Here is a 24170-nt window from a genome sequence, read left to right as displayed (position 1 = left end):
TGTTTTGTTGTTTAGTATAGAGGTTCTTTAGAATCCTAATTCTCCAACTTTGCTATCCTCCGAATCTAGAGCCTTGCCTTCCTTTAGGGTTGCTAGATCCTTTTGTGGATGGACTAATATTGCATCCAGTCCGTCTTCAATTACGTTAAATTTGTTTAAAAAAAATCGTTGAACGGTATGTTCCGATGAATTTGCGAAGCTGCGCTCACGTTACAAAAACTGTTTTTCCGCATTTCACCGGATGAACGCGTCAAAACTGACTTATCGATAGAAAAAGGTACAACATCTATTATACAACTTTGTAGAAGACACCAACACCATATGCTTTTGGGCTTTGTGCAAAACTAATTCAGTCTTCAACAAAGTTGCCTAAAACACCATTTTCTTCCTGAATCTCAGTTCTATTGATGATATGATGCCTAGAGCGCTACTTAGGCAGGAAGACGTGAAGAATTGAATTTTCTTCACGTAGATTATCCAAAAATCTCATACGAATTTCAAGGTCGTTGGCCCACTTGTCTAAACTTGATCGATTTATCTCAAAATTGAACCAGACAATCACCTCAGAAATAGTTTTTCTAAGAACGATGGGAACAAAATTTTATCTAGTAGCCAACCGATCGACCAAATGGTCCGAACCCCATCCAGGACACCTCATTGCCGGTTTGTCTCTTTCGAATAGTTGCAGCTATAGTTTCCGGGAGAAACCAAAAAAAAAGCTTTCCCAACTTTTATCGCGCAGCAAACGGATTTTTCTTGGCTCGGTTTGTTCCAGCATCGCTCACAAATTCCATGCTATTGGGGCAGAACCGAACCGAAAAGTGGCTGGTGGAAAGGAACCTGAAACAATTCACCCGGGAATGTTGTCTTCATCAGTGGCCTCTTTTCCTTTCGAAGATTTTTTTCTTCATTCGCTTTCGCCATACCGTACCATACAGTTTAGTGTAGGTAAAAGATTCGAATGCTGCCGCAGTGCTTTGCTGAAAGATGTTTGCTTGCTCGCGAAGACACGCGAAACAACTCTGTCTCAACTCAACTCTGAATGAAGAGATTCGATTTTCGTTTCGGGGTGTAAGAGCAAATATATGCGCTGGGAACGATTTGTTAACAATATCGAAACGAACGAGAGATGGCGGGTGGGAAGGGTTTTGGTAACTGAAAACAGAGCTGCGGCACTGTAGATAACGATGGAAAGCAATTGATTTCACTTGCTTTGAGATGTTGTTTACATGTTGAAGGTTCATTTGAAATTGTAAATTGATGCTTTATGCCCTCTTCAATGGATTTACCGTGTGGGTGATTGATGGCTATAGAAGTGTTCGTTATTTGCTCATATATTTGTTTCTTTTGGGATTATTAATCGCTTTGTTCAAATCGGCTTTGCCAATTGAAAATTGGGTAGATTCAAGATCAAATTCAACCACCGATTCCAAAATTGATTGAGTCGGAATCGATTGTTGCATTTTAGCGGACATACAGAAATCATTCAGAATTCAGAGAAAATAAAATTTATTCCGGTTCGCTGGTTTTTAATTTTTTATCGGTAATACATATTCTGAAGTATCGAAAATATCGTCCCAAAAAAGGATTTCATTTGCAATTGATATGCTGTTCGGTTCGTGTAAACGGTGGTACCCTGGCTCGGACACATGGTGTCAACGATATCTTTCTCCTTCAGCAGTTGATTTCAAATGACCAAGGTATGATACGTATAGCATGGCCTTTTATTACTTTCGCACTGCTGATGGAAGTGTTCCGCACATAGCAACCAATCGGATTGTCTTTTTTTTATAAAATTCACGCGTAATCATTTTTTTCGTTATCCATTGTAATCTTACACATTTCAAAATTTTATACAAGAATCTTGTAACTATTTTCGAGCTCATACAGAAAAAAAATTCAAAACATTATGTTAAGTATAGTGAAAGAAATCAACCACCGGTGCCGTCTCAAGAGTACCTGCAAAGGGGCACGGCTAGACAACCCACAAATTCGTACAATTGGCGAATTCTCCGTTATGGGCATTCCCAAACATCAGCGTTTCAGATAAAGTGATAACTCTCCATAAATAATAAATATCACTGATAACACACTAATTGGCCGATTATTACGATTAAAAATGAATCGATAAGCTCGTTTTACAGGTAATTTTATTGTTATATCCTAATAAATTGATACACCTATCACAACACTGTCAACGTATATTACATCAGCAAAACACTTCACTCACTTAGATTATTTCAACTCCTTCCATCGACAAAAGCTTCTCAAACTCCTCGTCCTCCTCCGGCGACGAACCCTCCACACTGCAATCAACATTATCCGCTGCGTCACACTGTTGTAACTCCTCACTGAAGTACTCCCCTGGAGGACAATATGACGGACGACCGTACCCTCCGACACATTCGTAGTAGCCGGCGCAATTGTACGGATTTCGTACCAACGTATAATCCTCGACACCGTAGCATGGTCCTGGAGTAGGAACTGTCGTTACCACGGTAGCACAATCGGCCTCATCAGCCGGAACGCACTGCAGCAAGTTCCGATCAAATAGCATTTGCTCCGGGCAAGGAGATCGGAATGGATTACCATCGATGCAGATGTAGAACCACTCACACTCGATCGGATTAGCTACCTTCGCACCGGTCGGTTTATCGAGACAAATATTTTCGATTGGAGATGCCGTCGGCACAAGACCGTGAGGACATTCGACGTCCGGAGGTGAGCTGCAACTTTGCTGAGGCTCATCGAACCACAGTCCAAAGGGACAGATCTGAGCAAAGCCAACTTCATCGATGCAAACGTAGAACTGATTACAGAATACGGGATGCAGTACTTGGCGACCGTTTTCAACTCCGGTGCAAATTCCTTCCGTCGGTGGTACTACCGGTGGATGGTTTTCTCCCTCACAACTCACTTCATCGGTCGTTAGGCAAGACTGGGATTCTTCCGAGAACCATAGATGACTGTTGCATATCAGCGGATACGGTACACCATCAACGCATTGGAAGTAACGATAGCAGTAGCCGTCATTGGAGAGGTAGGATAAATCTGGGACTCCGTAGCAGCGTTCCTCCGGTGTTGGCTCGGCAGTCGAGGCTCCCAAAGGACAGTACACTTTTTCCGGCCTATCACACGACTGTCGGTAGTCATCGAACCACAAACCATCCGGGCATATCTGAGGGTAAGCTTCCTCATCGACGCACAGATAGTATCTGGAAATTTACGGGTTTAAGTTCGTAAGATTAATGAAAAGATGAAGAGTACTTACTGATTGCAGAAGTTCCAATTCCTCTCAAAGTTTCCATTGGGGATGCCTTCACAGATTGCGGGAGTAGGAATGATTGGTCCAGGTGATCCCGGTCGCAGATCGCAGTGGACGTTGAGACTCAAATCGCACAACTGACGTTCCACATCGAACCAAAGTCCGGCTCGACAGATCATTGGATACGGGACGTCGTTGACACACTGGTAGTACCGGTAGCAGTAGAAGTCGTTTCGAACCATTCGCAAATCGGGGACATTCTCGCAGCGTTCGTACGGTGATGGGGTTGTAACCACTGGTGCCAACGGACAGTAGGTATACGACGGTGCTGAACAGATCTGATGGAATTCGTCAAACCATAGTCCATCAGGACATACCAGCGAGTAACCGATTTCGTCGACACAAACGTAGAACTGGTTGCAGGCGCGTGGTCCTCGAACCTGGCGTCCGTTGTCAATTCCGCTACAGATACCGGGAGTCGGTGGAACGATTGGTGGGTTAGGATTGACTATACATGCGACTTCCTCTGGATTAGCGCAGATTTGACGATCTGGATCGAACCACAGATTACCGGAACAAGTCATTGGGAAAGGGGCTCCGTCAATACACTGGAAGAACCGGTAGCAGTAGTTGGGGCTAGGAACGTACGAATAGTTTGGAACATCTTCACACAGCGCCCACGGATGCGGAGCATTGGTTGTCGTAGTGGGAGGTCCTAGATCGCAGGTCGTTTCCCATGGTTGTGAGCAGGTCTGCCTGGCTTCATCGAACCAGAGACCTACTCCACAGATTTGCGGGAACGGAACTTCGTCAACACAGGTGTAGAACTGGTTACAGGTTCTTCGGTTTGGCACTTGAACGGAGTTTTCCACTCCAACACAAACACCCGCAGTCGGTGGTGGCCGTGTTTGATCTTCGATTGGGCACGTGACTTCGGTTGAGTTTCGACAGCGTTGTTGTCGTTCGTCGAAAAACTGATCGACGGGACAGGTCATTGGGAATGGAGATCCACTGACGCATTTGAAGAAACGGTAGCAATATTCCGAATCACGAACGTAAGCATTTTCCGGAATACCTTTACACATGGCGTACGGGCTTTCGGTTACCGGTGGATGCTCTGGAGCTAGTTTACAGCTGACTCGGCCAGCGGGAGAACATGTTTGCTGTTCCTCGTCGAACCACAATCCTATGGGGCAGATAATAGGCCAACCGATTTCGTGGACGCACAGGAAATATTCATTGCAGAAAGTGTCATGTGGAGCAAGGATACCATCCTCAATTCCCTCGCAAATGCCGGAGTGATCTGGTGGCCGAACGATTGGCGGTTCGATGCCATCACATTCAACATAATCCGAGCGGTCGCAAGTCTGGCGATCTTCGTCGAACCACATTCCATCGTGGCAGATGAGAGGAAATGGTGTACCTCCAATACACTGGATGTAGCGGTAACAGTAGTCCTGGTTCCGTACGAAGTGGTATTCAAAAATACCGTGGCATACAGCGAATGGGTCCGGAGCCGGCGTTGTTGGACCATGAGGACACTCTACGTTCAGTGGGCTGTTGCAAGTCTGGTTCGGTTCATCGAACCACTGACCAGCCGGGCAGATCAACGAGATACCGAGTTCTCCTACACATAGATAGTATTGATTGCAGTGAAGTGGATGCCGAACAAAGGCACCATTTTCGACATCAGTGCAGACCCCGGGAGTTGGCGTTACCGGTGGCGGAGAATCGTCATTGTCACATTGGACTGTCTCAGGGTCCAAACAATCTTGAGCTTGTTCCGAGAACCACAAGTTTCCCGGACAAATCATCGGGAAGGGGACTCCGTTGCGGCACTGATAATAGCGATAACAGAATTCATCACCAGCTACAAATGACAGGTTTGGAACATCATCACATCGACTGAATGGAGTAGTAGTGGTTTCAGGTGGCATCGGCGGTCCTAACGGGCAGTCTACTACGCCAGCACGAACACACGTTTGACCGGCTGCATCGAACCATAAGTTCAGTGGACACATTTTTGACCAGCCTACTTGATTGACGCAGACGAAATATTTGTTACACGCTGTAGGATGTGCCGTTAGGAAATTATTCGGCGTTGCATCGCAAATATTTAGCGGAGGCGGTTCAACCGGTTCACCCGGTTCCATATCACACTGCATGCTGCTTCTGTCATCACAAACATCTCTGACAGCATCGAACCACTGGTTATCGGGACAGATCATGGGAAATGGAAATCCATTGACACACTGGTAGTAACGATTGCAGAATCGATTACTCGGCACAAGAGCCAAGTTTTCCTCCGATCGACATCTAGCCGCACCAGCCGGACCATGCGGGCAACTAATATCCGCAGGATCACCACAAATCTGACGTTCGCGGTCAAACCACATTCCCGATGGGCAAACCACCGGAGTTCCTACTTCTCCTATACATATGAAGTATGTATTGCAAAAGTATGGATGCAGTACCAGTTCATTATCTTTGACTCCGTCACAAATTCCTGGCACCGGAGCCGGAGTAGTTGGTGTTTCAACGTCACACGTGACCAGTTCAGAACTACCGCAGCTTTGAGCTTCTTCGTCGAACCAGAGATCACCGCTGCATCTCATCGGATAAGGGAATCCATTGATGCAAATAGAGAACCGATAGCAGTACTCTTCATCTTTGACAAACGAAAAATCTGGCCGGTCTGCACATCGATTAGCTTGACCGCTTGCAGCAGTTCCAAAAACCACCAACACTAGAGCAACTACTGTCCATGTCACTGTCAAGCAAAAAAAACCATTAACTACGTCCACTTGCTAATCGACCCGATTACTTACCATTCATATCTTGTTCCTATACCGGCCTGCCAACCAAAACTGACCATTACCTCACGCCCAAATTTGGTTTAAATAATCGAAACAGCCCACGGCTTATCGCCGACTGCAATTCGAGGAAGTTGATATAAAATAATCGAATTGATTAGATAAACCAATAGCGCGCCGTCGTCGTAAACTCATCGTCAGGATGCACTGTACCCGTTACTCTAAACCGCATCCAAACTCCCAGATTTCAACGAACAGAATTGTATCACCACCAGCTGTTGCTGTTCATTACGGAACTGACCAAAACAAACACAGAATTTGTTAACTATGCACCACTCGCTCGAACTGTTCCATTAACTCCTAGACGCAGACGCTAGCCCCAGATAGCAGCAGTGAATTGTGGGGCGGCAAGTTTATCTTTATGGCGGATGTGATAATACAGATTAAACTCCCCCGCCATTCGGAACTGCTGGCTCTCATTGGTCTGTCTGGGAGCCCCGGAATGACTTTGATAATCCGCACGTGTTGGAAGATGTTTCAAATTTGCAATTAAACGATTGAGCGGACTCACAACTGCTCTATTACTATCGAGTTTCCAGTTCATTGCTGCTGGTGGTGGTAGGGTAGCTAGGTACGTTATTTTTGGGAAACCAGAAACGTTGCGTAAGTGCGGACTATTGGCACCATATCCCATCAGGGTTCGGGTAATCCCACTTTATCGTTCTCTCTCTCTCTGGTTCAAGTCAAAGTCTGGAATCCCAACCGTTCCATCTGCTACTTTCCATGGAGCAGCATGATGATGATAATGATGATGTGAGAAGACCAGCATCATCCGCATCCGTATGGTGGCTAACGAAGCTAACTAATTACAAACTTTCCCTATTAAATTAACCCAGGGCTTTATTTTCCGTGTGTCGAACCGTTCGTTATCCGGGGGTCGCTCACTCACCCGCCTAAGCCGGTCGGTGTGCGTAGGGGTAATCACGGGGAAAATGAGCACCAAATGTAGGTACGCAGAATAGGTGTGGTGAACTTTCCTAATGCATTCTAATTCGGTGCCGTGAATAAATGATAAGAACACGAGCGCACTTGCTATGGCGTAAAGGAGTAATCGGAAATTTGATTGTGCTGAACATAACGATTGTTATTCGTGGTTTTGTTATGGTACGACTGCAAGTTTCGCTTCCAAACGTTAATTTGGATAGGGATTTTATCATATTTCCCTGTTCAAATGTTCTTCGAATGTTTGAAAGAATTGTTCGTATTTTTCGTGCTATAAGAACTCGACCTAGGTTACCTGAGTACCTAACAAACATTTCATCCAACCCGCCGTTTTTTTTGCATAATGACAGCTTGGTAAATCCTGCAAAACATACTTTCTTAAGAAGCGTCATATTTTTCGATGAATTGGTTCAATTTCGGCAGGCATTTACTGATTTCACAGATCACAACAAGTCGTCGTCAAGTTCGCACGCGTTTATTGTTCGATCCAGGTGCCGTGCGCGATATTTCATTTAGTTTTTAGTTAATTCAGCTTTTCGTGTGTGTACATTAATCATAATGAGTTGCGAAATTTGCACTTTCGACATTTCCACCGATATAGTTATGTGGACGTGTATTGGTTGCCCAAGAAAATTCCACGCCGCTTGCATTGGAGTGACTGTTCCGAGGGGATCACTGCGGCAGAAGGATAAGAGGGTGGACATCAACTCGTATCTATTACCGTGCTGTGAATCATGTCAACAATTGATACAAGCCAAGATTGAGTTCAAAGGGCTTATTGAACAACAACAACTTCTGGAATCACAACTGCAAGCCAATACGGAAGTAATGCACCGGCTCGCGTTTCAACTGGAGAAGCCTAACATAGTTAACGAAGCGATCGTTGGCCTAGAAATTTTGCTTACAACAATAAAACAGGAATTGATAGCAATAAACAAAATCAGCAGTTTGACTGGAAATGTTGTCATTAAAAATCACATTACCTCGCTATTTGATACAGTAATGACGACAACGAAAAATAATGTCTATAGCACGCTGAAAACGTTAACGTCAGAGCTATCAGCTGAACTGTGCACCATGAATGATGAAATAAGCCAGCTTAATCAACTGTCTCTGGACACAGCGGCTAGTATTACTATGACGCCAAACCCGACGCTGGGGATTGAAATCCTTGACGAACTTAAGGTTGCACAGAGAATGCGCAAAATTCGCAAACGAAAAAAGCAGTTTTTTTCCACACCGTATGTCAGATCTTCATAAAAATCAATCAGCGTATGTAGAATGTTGTTACAGTACTGCTGATATTTTTATGAAGATTTGACATACGGTGTGGAAAAAAACTGCTTTTTTCGTTTGCGAATTTTGCGCATTCTCTGTGCAACCTTAAGGCGCTTTCATCAAACATAACGGCAAGTCAAAACGCTACATCATCGCTTGATTCATGCCCCAGTTTGGAAGCCGAATTAAATAACGACAAAAATATCGATAACTCAGATTGGCACTTTTTGGGTACAAGGAAGGTATGGAAAGCAGACTGGAGCGATTACGATGCACGCGAATTAAGAAACCTGAACCAGCAAAAACAGGCCGAAAAGGCTAGAAGACGTAAAAAAGATCCAGGCGAAATAATAATAATAACGTTAATGAAAAAAAAAACAAAAGCACTACAAATTTTCTTCGACCTGATCAAGAGCAACTCGCAGCGGCGCGCCACTCACGACAGCCAGTTAATAGTAACCATACGAGTAATACCAATCGCAGCATCGTCGTAAACCTTTAGGGCCGGCAGAACCCACTATAACAAAAACTATACGAGTAGTCACTACAACAATAGTTTCCTGCCACCGGATAGAGTGCTTCTTGCGGCTGCAAAGGATCATTTCTCAGGACCCCCAACGATCTATAGGCCAACAATTCAGTTTCAAAGAGGACCGACATTGAATCCCTATCCAGTGGATGATTTATCACGGTCGACGCTGCAAATGCACCCAACAATTTTAATAGAATTAAAAGTGCATCGAAAATTAATGAAATTCAAAAGAAAATTTTAAGTAGCTCCTATACAATTATTTTGGCTACAGAAACTAGTTGGGACGAAAGTTTTAGAAGTGAAGAAGTTTTCGGAAACAGCTACAATGTGTTTAGAACTGACCAAGACATTCATATGTCTGAAAAGAAGTCAGGAGGGGGAGTTTTAATAGCAATTACATCAAAATTTAACGCAGAAATCATTACTACAAGGAAATTTAAAGAATTTGGGCATGTGTGGGTTAAAACCCATCTGGCAAGTGAAACACATATATTTGCCTCTGTGTACTTCCCCCCAAATAATGCCCGCAAAGATACATTTGAAAAGTTTTTTTTTCTTATTGCCGAAGACATTATAACCAGGCTCCCCCAAGAGGTAAAAGTTCATATTTATGGTGACTTCAATCAACGAAGCATTGACTTCTTTCCAGACACCGAAAATGAAAGCATCCTACTTCCAGTCGTTGGGGACAACGATACTCTGCAGGCCATATTTGACAAAACTGCAAGTTAGAAATAAGCATAACTGTTATTTAGATTTATTATTCACAAACATTCTTGAAGACTTCTGTGTCGCCGAATCATTAACTCTACTATGGAAAAATAAAACGTTTCATACAGCAATTGAGTTTTATGTGTTTGTACATAATAACAAAAGACCCGATGACTGCGAGTACGAAGAGGCCTTTCAATTTCAATTGGCAAATTTTGACAACATAAAACAAAGACTAAGCAGTATAGATTGGCAAATGTTGTTTAGAAATGAAGCAAGTATCGAAAATTCAGTAGACGTCTTTTACACAAAATTGTTTGATATAATAGTTGAACAAGTACCACTAAAAAAAAATTAGGCGACAAGGCAACACAAAATATCCAGTTTGGTATAACGAGCAAATTAAAAATTTAAAAAATCGTAAGCAAAAGGCCCACAAAAAGTATAAAAAATCTGAAATGAAAGGAACTTATTTAACTATTTGGACATTTGCGATCAACTAAAACTATCCATTAATATAGCATTTGAAGAGTATAACTCAAAAACCGAACTTCAAATAAAATCTTGCCCAAAAAATTTCTTTAATCATGTTAAAAATAATTTAAAATCGGAAAACTTCCCTTCAAAAATGAAGCTTAAAGAAAATGTCGGTGTCCACTCGGAATAAATCTGCAATCTTTTCGCAACCTTCTTTCAAGACATCTATACCACATTTTCTGAAGAAGATCGTGATCGCGAATATTTCGGTTTCTTCCCAGAATTCACCACAGACATTGGCGTCAATCATCTCAGTGTGCAAGATATTATGGAGGCTCTAAACAAACTAGATGCCTCCAAAGGTTCTGGACCTGATGGGACTCCACCCGTATTTATGAAAAACTTAGCGTTGGAACTCACAGCTCCTCTGTTTTGGCTTTTTAACATGTCGCTTGAATCTGGCATTTTCTTCAATTTATGGAAAAGCTCGTACCTGGTACCCATTTTTAAAAGTGGCAAAAAATCTGACATATGTGACTACCGTGGAATTGCCATTATGTCATGTATGCCTAAACTCTTTGAAGCAATCGTTAACGAAAAACTATTCAATCAAATCAAAAACAGAATTACTAACATGCAGCATGGGTTCTTCAAAGGACGTTCAACTAATACAAATTTACTAGAATTCGTCAACTACTCATTGATTGCAATGGAGAATGGAAACTACATTGAAGCTCTTTACACAGACTTTAGCAAGGTATTTGATCGTATCGACATACCCTTGCCATTATTCATACTGGAAAAATTAGGAATTGAACCAGGTCTTCTCAAATGGCTCGAATCATATTTAACTAACCGTCAACAAATAGTTAGATTTAAAGGGAAGAAATCGAATCCCATTCAAGTCACATCAGGAGTTCCTAAAGGCTCCCATCTAGGCCCTCTTTTGTTCATTTTATTCTTAAACGACATATCATTCATTCTCAAAAGCATAAAAGTTCTTATCTATGCCGACGACATGAAGATCTTTTTAGAAATTAGGAACGAACAGGACATAAAGATATTACAGGAAGAAATACATATGTTTTACCTCTGGTGTCACAAAAGCCTTCTGCAACTAAACGTAAAAAAATGTAATGCAATAACTTTTAGCAGGAATCGAAATACACCTGACATTTCAATCACTCTAGGAAATCAAGTGGTACAAAAGTGCGAAAGAGTTAAAGATTTGGGAGTCATTCTAGATTCAAAATTAACATTCATTGACCATTACAACACAATCATCAATAGAGCAAATAACATGCTTGGATTTATAAAGCGTTTTAGCTACAATTTTAATGATCCATATACATTTAAAACATTATACATCTCTTATGTAAGCTCAATACTGGAATATTGTAGCATAGTTTGGTCACCTTTCTCAATCACACATGAAGAAAGAATAGAATCAGCACAAAGGCAATTTTTATTGTTTGCACCAGAGTTAAAAATAATCGAAGCTCTTTGTTGACGGCTGAAAATGAACCTGATGCGACTCGCGGTGAATAGAAAAATATTCATTCAAATATCCAAGTTATTCATTCAGTTGAATATCGTACAATATATTCATTTCGGTATTTATCTAGGAAAATGTTTTCAAATGCCGGTAAAGCATATGAAACAACAATCATCATCGCTTACATTGTGCCAGGGCCTACTTTGATGCGTTTGATTCGTTGCTGGACGGGCGCTCCGTGTAATAATCGGAGACGAATGAAAATCTGCATGGATGAATGGGCGGTTTGGTCGTTTGACGTTTTCAGCTGCGTCACTGAATATTGAAAATGAATGCGTCTGAATATGATCAATTTTCATTCAATGAATTTGAATATTTTTAACTCTGGTTTGCACTTCGCAAAATAGGTTGGACACGATTTCCTCTCCCATCTTATAAAGCTCGCTGTATGCTCATTAACATCCAAACACTAAAAGAGCGCCGAGAATATGCAATGGTTTGATTTCTAAACGATATCATTTCGTGTCATATTGATTCAGTCGAAGTTCTATCTAAACTTGATTTTTATATACCTTCCCGGCAGTTACGAATCCGAAATACATTTATAACAAACAATTATCGTACAAATTATGCCAAGTTTGGACCATTAAATCAGATGATGCCAACTTACAACAAGCACTGCGAAGCTATTGACTTAACAATGACGAAAAGCAAATTAAAAAAAAATATTTCAATTCTATTCGCTTATAAAGAACATCCTAAAGTAGTGCTATGTAAACCAGATAGTGTTTAGTTTAGTTATTACTATTTTATTTTTTTACTCTTGTTTGACGACAATAAATAAATGAAAGAAGTTCTCCCGATACCGATTCTTATTTGGTTTCAGTACTACAACTTCTTGAGCCCTTTAGCTCCATGACCGGTGCCATTTAGCACCGCAACTATTTTAAGCCCTTTAGTTCTCTTCTTGGGCCATTTAGCACTACTTCCTTGATGATCCATTCAGCTCCTCGACTTGTTTGCGAACAACTCGGTCTATTCCCCGACGATGGACCTGACCTACTCCGACAGAGAATTCCCCGGCGAGAGAAGTTCTCGCGAGATCGAGCTAATCAGCTAGGTGCCGAGGTTAGTTCGGCGATTCTGGTGAAGCAGAGTGTCCGGTGCACTGGTGCGCCGATGAACCGTGACTAGTGGTGTCTCGTCACTGTCTACTCAGTCTAGTCCCCAGCGGTGAATCTAGCTTACGCTAACGGAGAGTTCCCTGGCGAAAAAAGTTCTCCCAATATCGATTCTTCTTTGGTTTTCGCTATTTTTCTATCGGAACAACCGGTGGGGTGCCGTAGTCGGTCTGACGAATCCGCATGGAGCTTGACGTCCGGTTCGCTGGCGTTTCGACGACTCATACACGCTGCTCTGTTGCAGTCTACTCGACTAGTCCTCGGCGGTGAATCTAGCTTATTCCTGCGGAGAGTTCCCTGGCGGTGATTGCTCTCCCGAAACCGTTGTTCGATGTCAATTCCGTTGTAAGACGGTCATGATCTACATCAACGGTTCTCAACCTTTTTCGTACCACGGACTCCTTAGATATCACACTGGGTCGCGCGATAAACATCAATTTTGTATGCTATCAATAAGTTATTTTCAATTTATTAGGAAACATGACTTGAAATTTCAATATGCACTCGGAAAATATATTTTTCTTCGCGGACTCCCAGCAATGACTTCGCGGCCCCCTAGGGGTCCGCGGACCCCAGGTTGAGAATCACTGATCTACATCATATCTCTGTTTACTGCGTTCCACGTCTTTACGTCGTTGCTTGTAATTCTGTAGGCTACATTTTCCGAGTTGATGTCCGGTCCTCCCGTTTTAAGAAGCTCCCTGCACGTCACTTCAAGCCTCGGACATTCAAAGACCCTCCTCGGACATTCAAAGACTTCAAACCTGGGACATTCAAAGAGGCTCCGGTGTCTCCTCGACGATCTCACACTCCAAGCACAGTGTTGACGTTGCGTACCCACATCGATGAAGATACTCCTTAAGCAGCCGTGGCTCGGTGGGAGCTGTTTCAGGTGGAAGGTCATCTCTCCGTGCTTTCTATTGACCAACGTCGACAGGTTTGGATAAGCCGGTAGGTTCACTTTCCTTTCTCCGTATTGTCCCATTCTTGCTGCCACGTCACCATCGAATCGATTCTCATCATCTTCCTCACGTTTCTGGCGTTTCATTGTTTGTAGCACTTGATATCCTCCGTCAGGGTAATGCAGATTGGGATCATCTCGGCGACAAGGCATACTGCCTTCGGTACGCAATCACAACTCGTACGACCAGCAGTCGAAGCGTCCTGTTCAGCTTTTCGCGGTTTCATTGTCTCCGTCACCGACACCTCCATTTCTTCAAGTGTCTCACCGTTAGTGACACATCGTTCACGAAACCAACGATTTTCACTTTCCTGGGAAGCCGCAGTGTTAAGATCTCATCGTACATCCCATTCCAAAGTGTTGGACAGAGAATGGAGCCCAGAGGAACACCCTCTGTGACTCGCATTGCTTATTGCCCGTTTGTTCGTCTGGTTTAGCAGTGCTCTACTCTGGAAGTATCTCTTCAGGATCTGGCTCCTTCTTTTATGCCACGCTGCGGCATTGATCTATTGGAGGCTGGATGGCACTTCCCACACTTTGGCAGAAACATCCGTTTCTGCACCTTCCTCATTTCGGGGATTACGATCATCTAAAGACTTCAGCAGTAGCATCCTGAACATGTCCGGATATGCCAGAATCGCAGCTTTCAGCGCCACGGTTGGTATTCCATCCGGACCGGGGGTTTTCTTTGATTTTAGTCACTTCGACGCTTCTTTGAGCTCGTCGTTAGTCACTTACCACTCGGCTGTGTTACCTCCTTCTTCTTCGCCGTACGGTGTCGGTGACCAGGTAGTTGAATCGTGATTCGGGAAGAGACCCTCAACGATTATCTTTAGCTTACCCGGGTATATTTCAGTTGGTGTTGACGGACCCTCGTCTTCGTCATGACGACTCAGTACGCGTCCCCCAGGGATTGACGTTTATTTCTCAGCACAGCTACTTGTGGCAATTGGCTTGCTAAGCTTGATCTCCCGTTTTAAAGAGTCCCTACCTTCTCGAAACGTCGCTTGCGCTCCTCTCTCTCTGAGTCCGCCTTCTGGATCTAAGACAAGCAGCGTGTAGCGTACTGCGCTACTCATTTAACCCGCAAGCTGCACGCCGTCTACTGCATGGCCCTAGTTTTCGCGACATTGTAACGCCACAAGCCGTCACAATCCTTCTTGTTAGATCAGCTGCATCAACGTACTTGATTCCGTTGTTCGCTGAAGTAACAGCAACAAAGAGGTTTTCGTTAAAGGCTTTCGTCTTCCACTTTAGCTTGCGGCCCGTCCTTCTTCGTGCTGCAGCAGGGTTCCATTGGCCGATGCGGTAGCGAATCGCCTGGTGGTCTCTATAGGGATACTTCTCTCACACTCTCCAGTCCATGTTCGCCGTCAGTCAAGGACTACAGAATGTGGCGAAATTTCTCTCGGTACCGATGTCCGTTTCGTGAACCAATAAGCTTCCAGCTCCTCGCGATATACTTGTTATAGTTCTCGGCTGTTGAGCTAGCCTCCACAACGTGCCGTCAGGTAGGTTTCGAGTCTGCAGCCAATTTTCACTACAAGGAAATATTTTCACAAGATAACTTTTGCAAATGAAACTTTGAGAATTTTATTTAAAATTTTAGGCATATTTTTGTTTAACATATTGAATTTTTTCAAAATTCTCCAAAATATTTGGGGGGGGGGGGGTTCGTCCCCAAAACCCTCCCCGCTACTACGCCACTGCGTCCATTTACTATGCCGAATTAGACACAACCGGCACAGATTTTTCTGCCGCATTGCCTTCCATCAACCTCCGATGTCCATCGATTTAACTCTCCGGAAGTCGCGCTCATGGCCCACTGAACGAGCTGCTGCTGGTGCCCTAAGACGATTTACCTAGATTTTCAGAGCAGCGTGCACTCAGTGCACTAGCGCGACTGCCGGATGGTTAAAGCGAGAACAGTTTATGATCAGATGACTGTCTTCCTCACAAAAGGAGCACGCTTTTGACGTATATCTTTGGACGACTCGGTTGATACGCTTGGTGGTAAATTCGCATGAGTGAAAAGCTTTTCCTTCGGCTTCGATTTTTCCGTTCTTTGTAGCTGGTGGTGGTTCTGGACAGAACTCACATCGATACTCAACTCGGATGTCAGGTTTACTAATCCCGACATCAAACTATTGCACGTCGCCGCTCGCAAACGCTTGCTTGAATGTACCCCATTGCATCTTCAGTGAGGTGGGTAATTTATCGATCAACTCCTGAAGCAACATTGGATTCCACAAATGCGCTTGTTGATCAGACAGAATGATATGATCGACAAGATTTTGAATCACCAATTCGTATGCAACGATCGAGCTCAGGTTATCCGACTTTGGCGACGGTACATTCCTCACCAGCTTCAGAAGGGAACCTACTAGAATCTCTGGCCTACCGTACAGCTTATGTAGCGTTTCCATCACGTACGGTACAGATGCTGGCAGGAGATTTTCAGCGTCGGAATATCCACAGACCTCCGTCGTGTTTTTGAAAGAACTGTGGAACATAGGCCATTCCTGTGCATCCCTGTTAACCTCGGACATTTGCGTGGCATTGCTTGTCGAGCTGATGTGGATTCGGATACCCATGGTGTTCATTTAAATTATTTGGAATTCTGGAGTTTGGTAACAACATTCGATTCAGAGGTACGGCACCGTTATACTGCCACTGGCCAGCAGAAGAAATAGGAGGATTCTTTGGAACGACATATAGTGGATCGGTACTAATCGAAGTCGGTAACTGTGACAAACCGGACGCGACTGTAGTCAGATACTATTGCTGGTTTCCATCAAAACTACTAGAAACACACGGCATCGCCGGAGCTGACGGATTGGTAGAGACACTTTGGGAATTGTCAACAGCCCGATTGTCGATGAGGCACTTGACGTGACGACACTTCCACCTATTGCGTCCCCTGTTATTTCTGGAACTGTAGAGTTCGTGTGAAGATTAGTGGTCGCTCTTTCTGGCATCGATACGACCAACGACTCGAAAGATTTAGTCACTCCCACCAGGAGCTGGAATAGTCGTATCCGGATGAATCCTATTCGTATTCAAGAGAGCAATCTTGTTCAAAACAGAGATTGTTGTTGTTGATACTATTACTAAATACGCGATCCTGCTTGCTAACAGCCGGTACTGACAGGGTAACTTTCTCTTCAGACGCTGTTGGTTTCAACTTTCCAGCGTTGTCCACTTGTGCTCCCTTATTAAGCCAGTTCTCCATTTGCTCTTTTTGACGCTCACTTCGCTTTTCCTACTTACCGAATCCTTTTCATTGCTGATTTTCAACAACAAATCGTATCTCTGCTTCAAGTATTCTTGTTCATCTTCGATTTCCTTTAGTTTGATTGCTTCTTCCAATTTCCTGGTTTTCATTTCTTCCGCACGCATCCTTTTCAGCTTCCGCTGGTCCTCTAGAAGTTGTAAACTGAGATGTAACCTCTGTGCCGCTCGATTACTCTTGCTGACGGACGACTCGTTGAACGACACACCCGCTGTATAAACTTTCTTCAACAAAATTACTTAGAGGTGTGCGCCGCGCCGCCGATTTCAGGTAAAAATAGGCGGCGCGCCGGCGTCACGCCGATGTGTTTACTATTTTTACATGCAATCGTCGGCGCGGCGCGGCGTGGCGCACACATCTAAAAATTACGCCCTTTAATTCGGCACAACTATTTGAAATTTTGCAGATAGATAGTTTTGAAGAAAAACTTATATAATCCAAAATTTGTAAAAACTAATTAACCAAATCTCCCCATTTGTATCTCCAGAAAAATAAAAAGTGCTGATACAAATCTAAGACAGGCCAGGAGCATTTAAACAAGCATGAATTTGAAATTCAACCCAAAATCGGCCTATTTTTCAAAAAATCTAAATACACCACCAATAGGGAGTGTTTTAGCAAATTAACTCCGAAGAAGAAAGTGGTCCTAATACCCTAACCTTGCATTTAAGAAGTGAGCTCGATGACTTTTAGAACATTTTGGGACACCAAAATACACATTCCATGTAAAAAAATACCTACGTTGAGTTTTCGAGGTAATTTTTCAATTAAGATGGCTTTTTGCTCATAAAATGGCGGAATTTTTTGTGAAAATAGTCGTTTTAATTTGAAATGAGTAAAGAAACCTTTAATTGCAATATGTGTGCAAAGTTTGAAATAAATTGGTTAAGTAGTTTTTGAATGGCGGTTAACACCGCAAATCGTGCTTTTCCAGAGACGTTCCATAAAAACTTCGTCACCGAGCTGTTTGTCGAAATTTTGGCATGGAAAAATTACAGAATGTTATTGAATTGATACATTATAATGTACAAAAGTTTTGATCGATTCGCTTTACCCAAATTTCTAAAACAAATTCGCAAGTGTTTTTTAGTCAAAACCCTTACCCCCTTCTCCTCTTAACCAAAAGATAAAAAAAATCGTCTGATGGTGAGTAGCGTAAAAGCCTTGGTAAAAGCTTATCTCAATCATAGAAAACCTCTTTAATAAAATGATTATAGCACATACAGTCGAATTGGTCGAATCCAACTTGTTCCATGAAAAACAATCAAAGCAACCATCCAAACACCCAAACAAAAAGTAAATCACAACAAAACGCGTAATGAAAACTAAAGTACCGAAAACACGCGCTGGCAAAAAGCTCCAGAGAACTTTCAGCGTCGATCGGAGATTGCTTGGGCACAGGCGTCCGAGAACATAATCGACGTTTAATGAAGTGCACTTCGTCGAAGCCAGCCTCGCACTTGAAACACAATCCGTGAAAGGACTTGCTTGGCAGTGTTCCAGTTTCCGGATGAATGGACCAGGGAGAAGTGATTTTTACCCCGTCATTCAATACTCTGAAAGGAGTGGCTGCTTTTGCTATTTTTTTTTTCGTTCGCATTCCAGTTGGTCAGTAGAACTTATATTTCCTCCTTCCAGAGAGATTTATTTTGGCTTCCCACTGTTTATGTCGTTTATTTTTCGTAGTGCGATTTATGTGTTGAACTTCAGCTCTAGCGTGGCTCGTCTCAATTAATAATAGTTTTGGCCTTCGAAAGCAAGCAATCTGTGGATAGCCGTTGGTGGACAGCAATTTCAACTCAGCGCGCTTGGTCCGGGTCCGATGATGGTGGACTGTCGGCGACCACAAGCCAACAGGAGGGCAGCAGTTCGAGGAAGCCATCCATTTACCGATATGACCACAATTTGCGGTCAGGTGAGTGTTCGTAATTTACGGTAATCACGGCTACTTGAGAAAGTTGGACATTGTCAGCACCTTGAGAAGTGGTCGCATGCTGCGATGGTTGCAATTGCTTGTTTTTTCTTCTTTAGTGCAAACATTCGTAGTGTACAAACATTTGGAAAAGTTTTAATTGTCACGTTAGAGAAAACAAATTCGTAATTTGTTTTTAGAGGGGTGAATTTAGAAAGTTTAAAGTTTCATTCGGACGTGGTGGAAGTGGATGAAGAATTGGAATACCAGCTGAGGGATCAACTCTATCCAGAACTTACAAAAAATCAATTTGTTTTGAGTAATCAATTGTTATATTACTTGAGAGTATTACTTTTAAATTTCAACGTTGATCTCCGAATATTTTCGGAGATAGGCCTAGATGTCTAGTAGGTAGATCTTATGTGAAATTTTCGAATGAAAATATCTTTGGGGAATAGAGCTCAAACTCAAAAATAATACAAGTCGAAAACACTAGCATAAATCAAAGCATAATTCTGCGTAGACATTGACCTATATTTCATTCTGAAAAATGAAGCTGGACCCATGAAAACCTTCTCGCTGTCCAGATTTCAACCAATAATACTACCGCTTAAAGTATTCCGGCTCCCCGTTCAATATATATGTGTCTAACTTCCCGCACGGTCAACCAATTGCTCCGCCCAATCAATGAATTTGCTCCATCCAACCATCCTCTTCAGCAAAATTGATTTCCAAATAAATTGAACAATGAATGCATTCGCTTGTTTTCAATGGTGTACTGCCTGGCTGGCTGGTTGGTTGGTTGGCTGCACCACGAGCATCGGCACTCGAAATCAATTGCTCGGAACGCCATCCCATCGATTCCCGCTCAAGTCCTGTACGATCAAGGACCAGAACGGGTGGTGTTAGCGACGGGGAACTGCCGAATTCAGCAATATACTTGTTCGCTTTCTCGTCGTAACATTGACTATTGAAATTTATTTGGTCGGAAAGTTTCTGCTCGGTTCTCTCGTGTGCCGCACCTTCCGCACCCAGACATCATCGTGACTAGTTTAGTGAGTGTGTAAAATTGGAAACAAAAACCCACCCAGAATCCAGTCGGTGCTAGCATCGAATATCGATCGAACGGATCAAAATTCAATATTTGTTGTAGTGGCAGAACTCCTCTATTGAACGAAACTACCCCCCCCCCCTGGACGAGGGGTTCTTCGATGGATTCGAAACTATACCGAGCTAGCGAGTTTCAACCGAGGGATAGTGATAAACAAAATTTAATACGATAACGAGATCTCCACGGTGGTTGATGTTTATCGGAGGGAATTCTAGCCGCACCAAATGTGCATGTGGTGTCTCGTTTTCTACACTTGCTTATTCCGCCGGCAGACAGCTTGTACCTTACCGCACCGCACGCTGAAGGCCAGAGATTTTCCCAATCGATTCAGTTTCAATGCTCGATACTCGCTTTCAACGTCATTCGCTGCAACCCACATCCACTCAGTGCAGTAATCTGAAACTATAAGTAATGCAGGGAAGGTGGTAGAAGGAAAGTGCTTGCAGTGGGGGGGGGGACCATTTTGTTTTCCCACGCTGCAAGGATCGGATTCCTGGGATGTTGGGATTGAATTTTTACCTTTCTTTTCACACTTGGAACGGTTGGGACTGTTTTGGGATCTGGGGTGGCTAGTATCGTATGGGAAAGATTTTGTATCTCGCGTGCCCTCTGTGAACTGATCTCTATCGGTATCCGGGAGCAGATTTTCGGTACAGATAATGTCCTTCTCATCAGAATTAGAGCACCGACACATACTTTTTAAAACGATGAATATGCATGATGTTAAACTAATTCAGATAAAGATATCGTTGCTCTGGCAGAGTTTTAACTAATTGTCACAAATACTACTGAAGACATCTATGTTTTATATTCTATCATTATTGGGCTATCGATCTGCATCGTGCGTGGCTGAATGTAGACGTGTATATTTTTTCGCACGTCAATTTTTTGGAAAAATAAAATTGTGTCGAGTGAATCGAAGAAAAAATTAAAAGCTCGGACTATTGAAGCTGCAAACGCATCGAAGGGGCCACAAACAAGGCTGGAAGGAGAACCGTAGAATTGTTGAGGCCTTCCGGAAAAGGGGAGCAATGAAATATTTAAGCTGCAATTGAGGATTGATGAAGCTATGGTTCAACCAAATATCGGTAACACATCAGCATGAAGCGACTAGAAAATAATACAACGAACAAACTGCATTAAAAAGATAATTTGGAACTGTGTCGAAGCATAATGTATTATAAGATGCTGATCCTCTGAAAATGTGATGAAACTGGGTGAGATCCATTTTATTATGCACAGAAAAAAATATTTTGTAATTTTAAGTTTATTTTCATGCACATATTTGGAGCATGAATATAAATGTAAAATTAAGTTCCACCACAAATACACACGACTTGTCGTGCTTTCTACAACGAATTTTATTATAATTTTACACGTGTATTGAAAATTACAGTTTCTTTAAACAGAAAACCAACGCACTTCAATGTATTTTTACCCGAATACTGCTGCAAAACGAATGACATGTAATATTACACGAATGATAGTGAAAAAGTGTATGCTGTTTGATGCTCCAATTGATCCAAATTTTTGATTCAATCTTGTTATGTTTACATTCGTATTGATTTACATGTCGTTTAAATTTCATTATTTTTTGGTGTGTTGTTTTTAAACGTTTTCTTTATTCTGTTTTCACCGTAAAATTAGCGAAACTTTGAACATCAATCATGCACTAAACTGACCTCTTCATACTGTAGGCTATTAATAATGATAAGCCCTTAGTATACCAAAATGCGTTCTGAACTATTTACACTCTTTCATATATCCCTAGTAATAACTGAGGCTATATGGTAGTTTTAAAACCACTCATAAAACTTAGATTGCACTTGTAGCGTGCTATAAAACATCAATTGTTACTTCGGATGCTATATAATGTGTGCCTGTTCATATTTAGTATCTAGGCTTATGTTTTTCCAGAAGTTGTAGCTAGTTTAGTTTTGTGTTGGTCGGGGGAGTTTGTGTAAATAAAATTATATGGTAAACTAAATACGCGTCAATTCGTTGCACTCGCAATAGTGGTGAGGAATAGAAAGTTTGATTATAATACTGGTAAAAGAATGACATAATACTGGTAATAAAACTGAGCGGGGCTTACCAACGGGAAAATGACCTCGGAGTGTACTGCTAGGTCTCTGTCATTTTGAAATGGGTCATTGGAAAATCGGTAGAGTTAACACCTACTACATCTCGAGACTAAGTTGTTTGCATGCGGTGAATGGACTATATGCAGAAAACTTTTTTTTATTATACCACTGCCGGCTAGTGGGATTTAGAAGGTTAACACACACATAGTATTTTCTGGAAGGCACCAGGCACGTAGCTGGAGGGGGGCTAGGGGGCTAAGGCCCCCCCCGAAAATTTTTTAAAAACTGATTAAAAAAAACTTGATTATCAACGATTTTTAACTATTTTTTAGCTGGTTTGGTGTGAACAAATTATTGAGAAAATATTAAAGAATATTGCTGTTTCCAACAACAAAAAACAATGGTCACGAAACTTAGTGTGGTTTATGCTTCTGTCTAAGCCAGTGCGAAACGAACGACAAATATAGTTACTTTTGTATTGTGTGCCTTGTCTGAAGGATAAAGGAAACTTTTACTATACTTCTTGTCCTAGTGATCTGTTGAGATAAGTTAGTTTCAGAAGCAAGAAGTGGTGCTCCCATCAACTGTGATTATTGATGACCCGCATAAGACCTAGTACTTGTGATGAGGAACATTTTCTGAAGGTGAAAATGGATGTTAGGCTTACGAGAGTCACAGTCACAGAGCTCATAGCGTTCAACGAATTGGCCCAGGCGAAACCATTCATTTTGAATAATTTAAAACACATGGTTGTGTGTGACAATGCTTCGATTCAGAGCTTCATATAAATGGCGAGAGAATCGAATTTTCGGTTACAAGATCGGATACCGCTTACTTGCAGCACAAAATATAATGCGATAGGACAATTGAGCGACCGAAAATAAAAGTTGCAAGGACAGAACATGTTTCGTATAACCCGCTTCAAATATATTATAGTATAACAATCGGGAATAAACTTCAAGCGTAAAAATCGAACAAAGATTCTTCAGCATAAGAATCGCTTAAAAAAGTTCACCCGTAAAACTCGGCAAAGATGAACCTCCTGTATAAAAACCATTTAAAAATAAATAAATTGTTGCCCGGAGCATCCGTATATCGTAATGTTCAAGATAAAAAGTCCGCTTAAGCAAATTAATTAGTAAGAATCCGAAATATTTATTTCCGGTTTTTATGCTGAAGGTTTTTTTTTATCCGACTCTTACAAAGGAAAGTCCCAGTCCGATTTTTATGCTTGAAGTTTATATCCGGTTTTTATATTTGAAGCGGGTTTTACGAAACATGTTCTGTCCTTGCGACTTTTATTTTCGGTCGCACAATTAAACATAGTATTCTTTGTAAATATCAAAGACAAACTAGTACGTTCCAGCTCTGTGGAAAACGGCACATTATGGTTTACCCTGATCAGAAGCCGCTGAACACAAACAGTTACAAAATTTATGACACCTGACAACGGCAAAAGCTGCGTCAAGTATCTCAAAATCTACAGCCAGCACAATCACTGAGGAAATTCACACTCGTAAAGGCAACAAGCAAGCATGTTTGCGAGCATCGAGGTAGTAACCACGATGATGACACGGAAGTGTTCAATAGCGATATAGATATGAACGACCCCCTATACGCAGTTGGTGAGGAAAAAATATTTCCTCGCTCTTGTCAACAGGTATCCACGTGCAATGGCTAAGGGCGAGATCTGAACAACCATTAACACTCGTTTTATATTTTTATTGTTGGGAATAGATATAAATAGATAAAAGAACCACTGTTCCGATTGGTTAAAGCATTGAATCGAGTCCACTAAACGAATTATTTAAAAGAAAGAAGTTTTATGAACGACAGAATACTAAAACTCCAAAAGTGAATGCTGCATCGCAAGCGATTGTCCCGTTTAACAGATGTAATATTCGATATTGGCAACACTATATTACCCAATTTGAATTTCTGTATAAGGTCTGTGCAGTACTATCAGTATAAGTACTAGACGAGTGCTGCGAAAATTCAAAATCAGTTACCTATTTTTACTTGTATTTACCGAAACCAACATTCAGATTCACCGCCT

The 24170-nt window shown here is 42.1% G+C and overlaps 1 protein-coding gene across 1 annotated transcript; it reads right to left on the bottom strand.

Annotated features, from left to right (window-relative positions):
• Positions 1-2132: 2132 nt before the first annotated feature.
• LOC131685836 (uncharacterized) lies at positions 2133-6231 on the bottom strand. Its single transcript, XM_058969821.1, has 3 exons — positions 6094-6231; positions 3272-6035; positions 2133-3215 (listed from the first exon to the last, which is right to left on the bottom strand). Exons 1-3 carry the CDS (start codon positions 6098-6100, stop codon positions 2231-2233), a joined length of 3756 nt encoding a protein of 1251 aa, XP_058825804.1. The 5' UTR covers positions 6101-6231; the 3' UTR covers positions 2133-2230.
• Between the last annotated feature and the right edge of the window lie 17939 nt (positions 6232-24170).

The sequence above is a fragment of the Topomyia yanbarensis genome, chromosome 2, assembly GCF_030247195.1.
Source record: "Topomyia yanbarensis strain Yona2022 chromosome 2, ASM3024719v1, whole genome shotgun sequence".
In the NCBI taxonomy this organism is placed as follows: domain Eukaryota; kingdom Metazoa; phylum Arthropoda; class Insecta; order Diptera; family Culicidae; genus Topomyia; species Topomyia yanbarensis.
The sequence above is the reverse complement of the archived record's forward strand: the minus strand, read 5'-3'. Positions and strand labels throughout refer to the sequence as shown.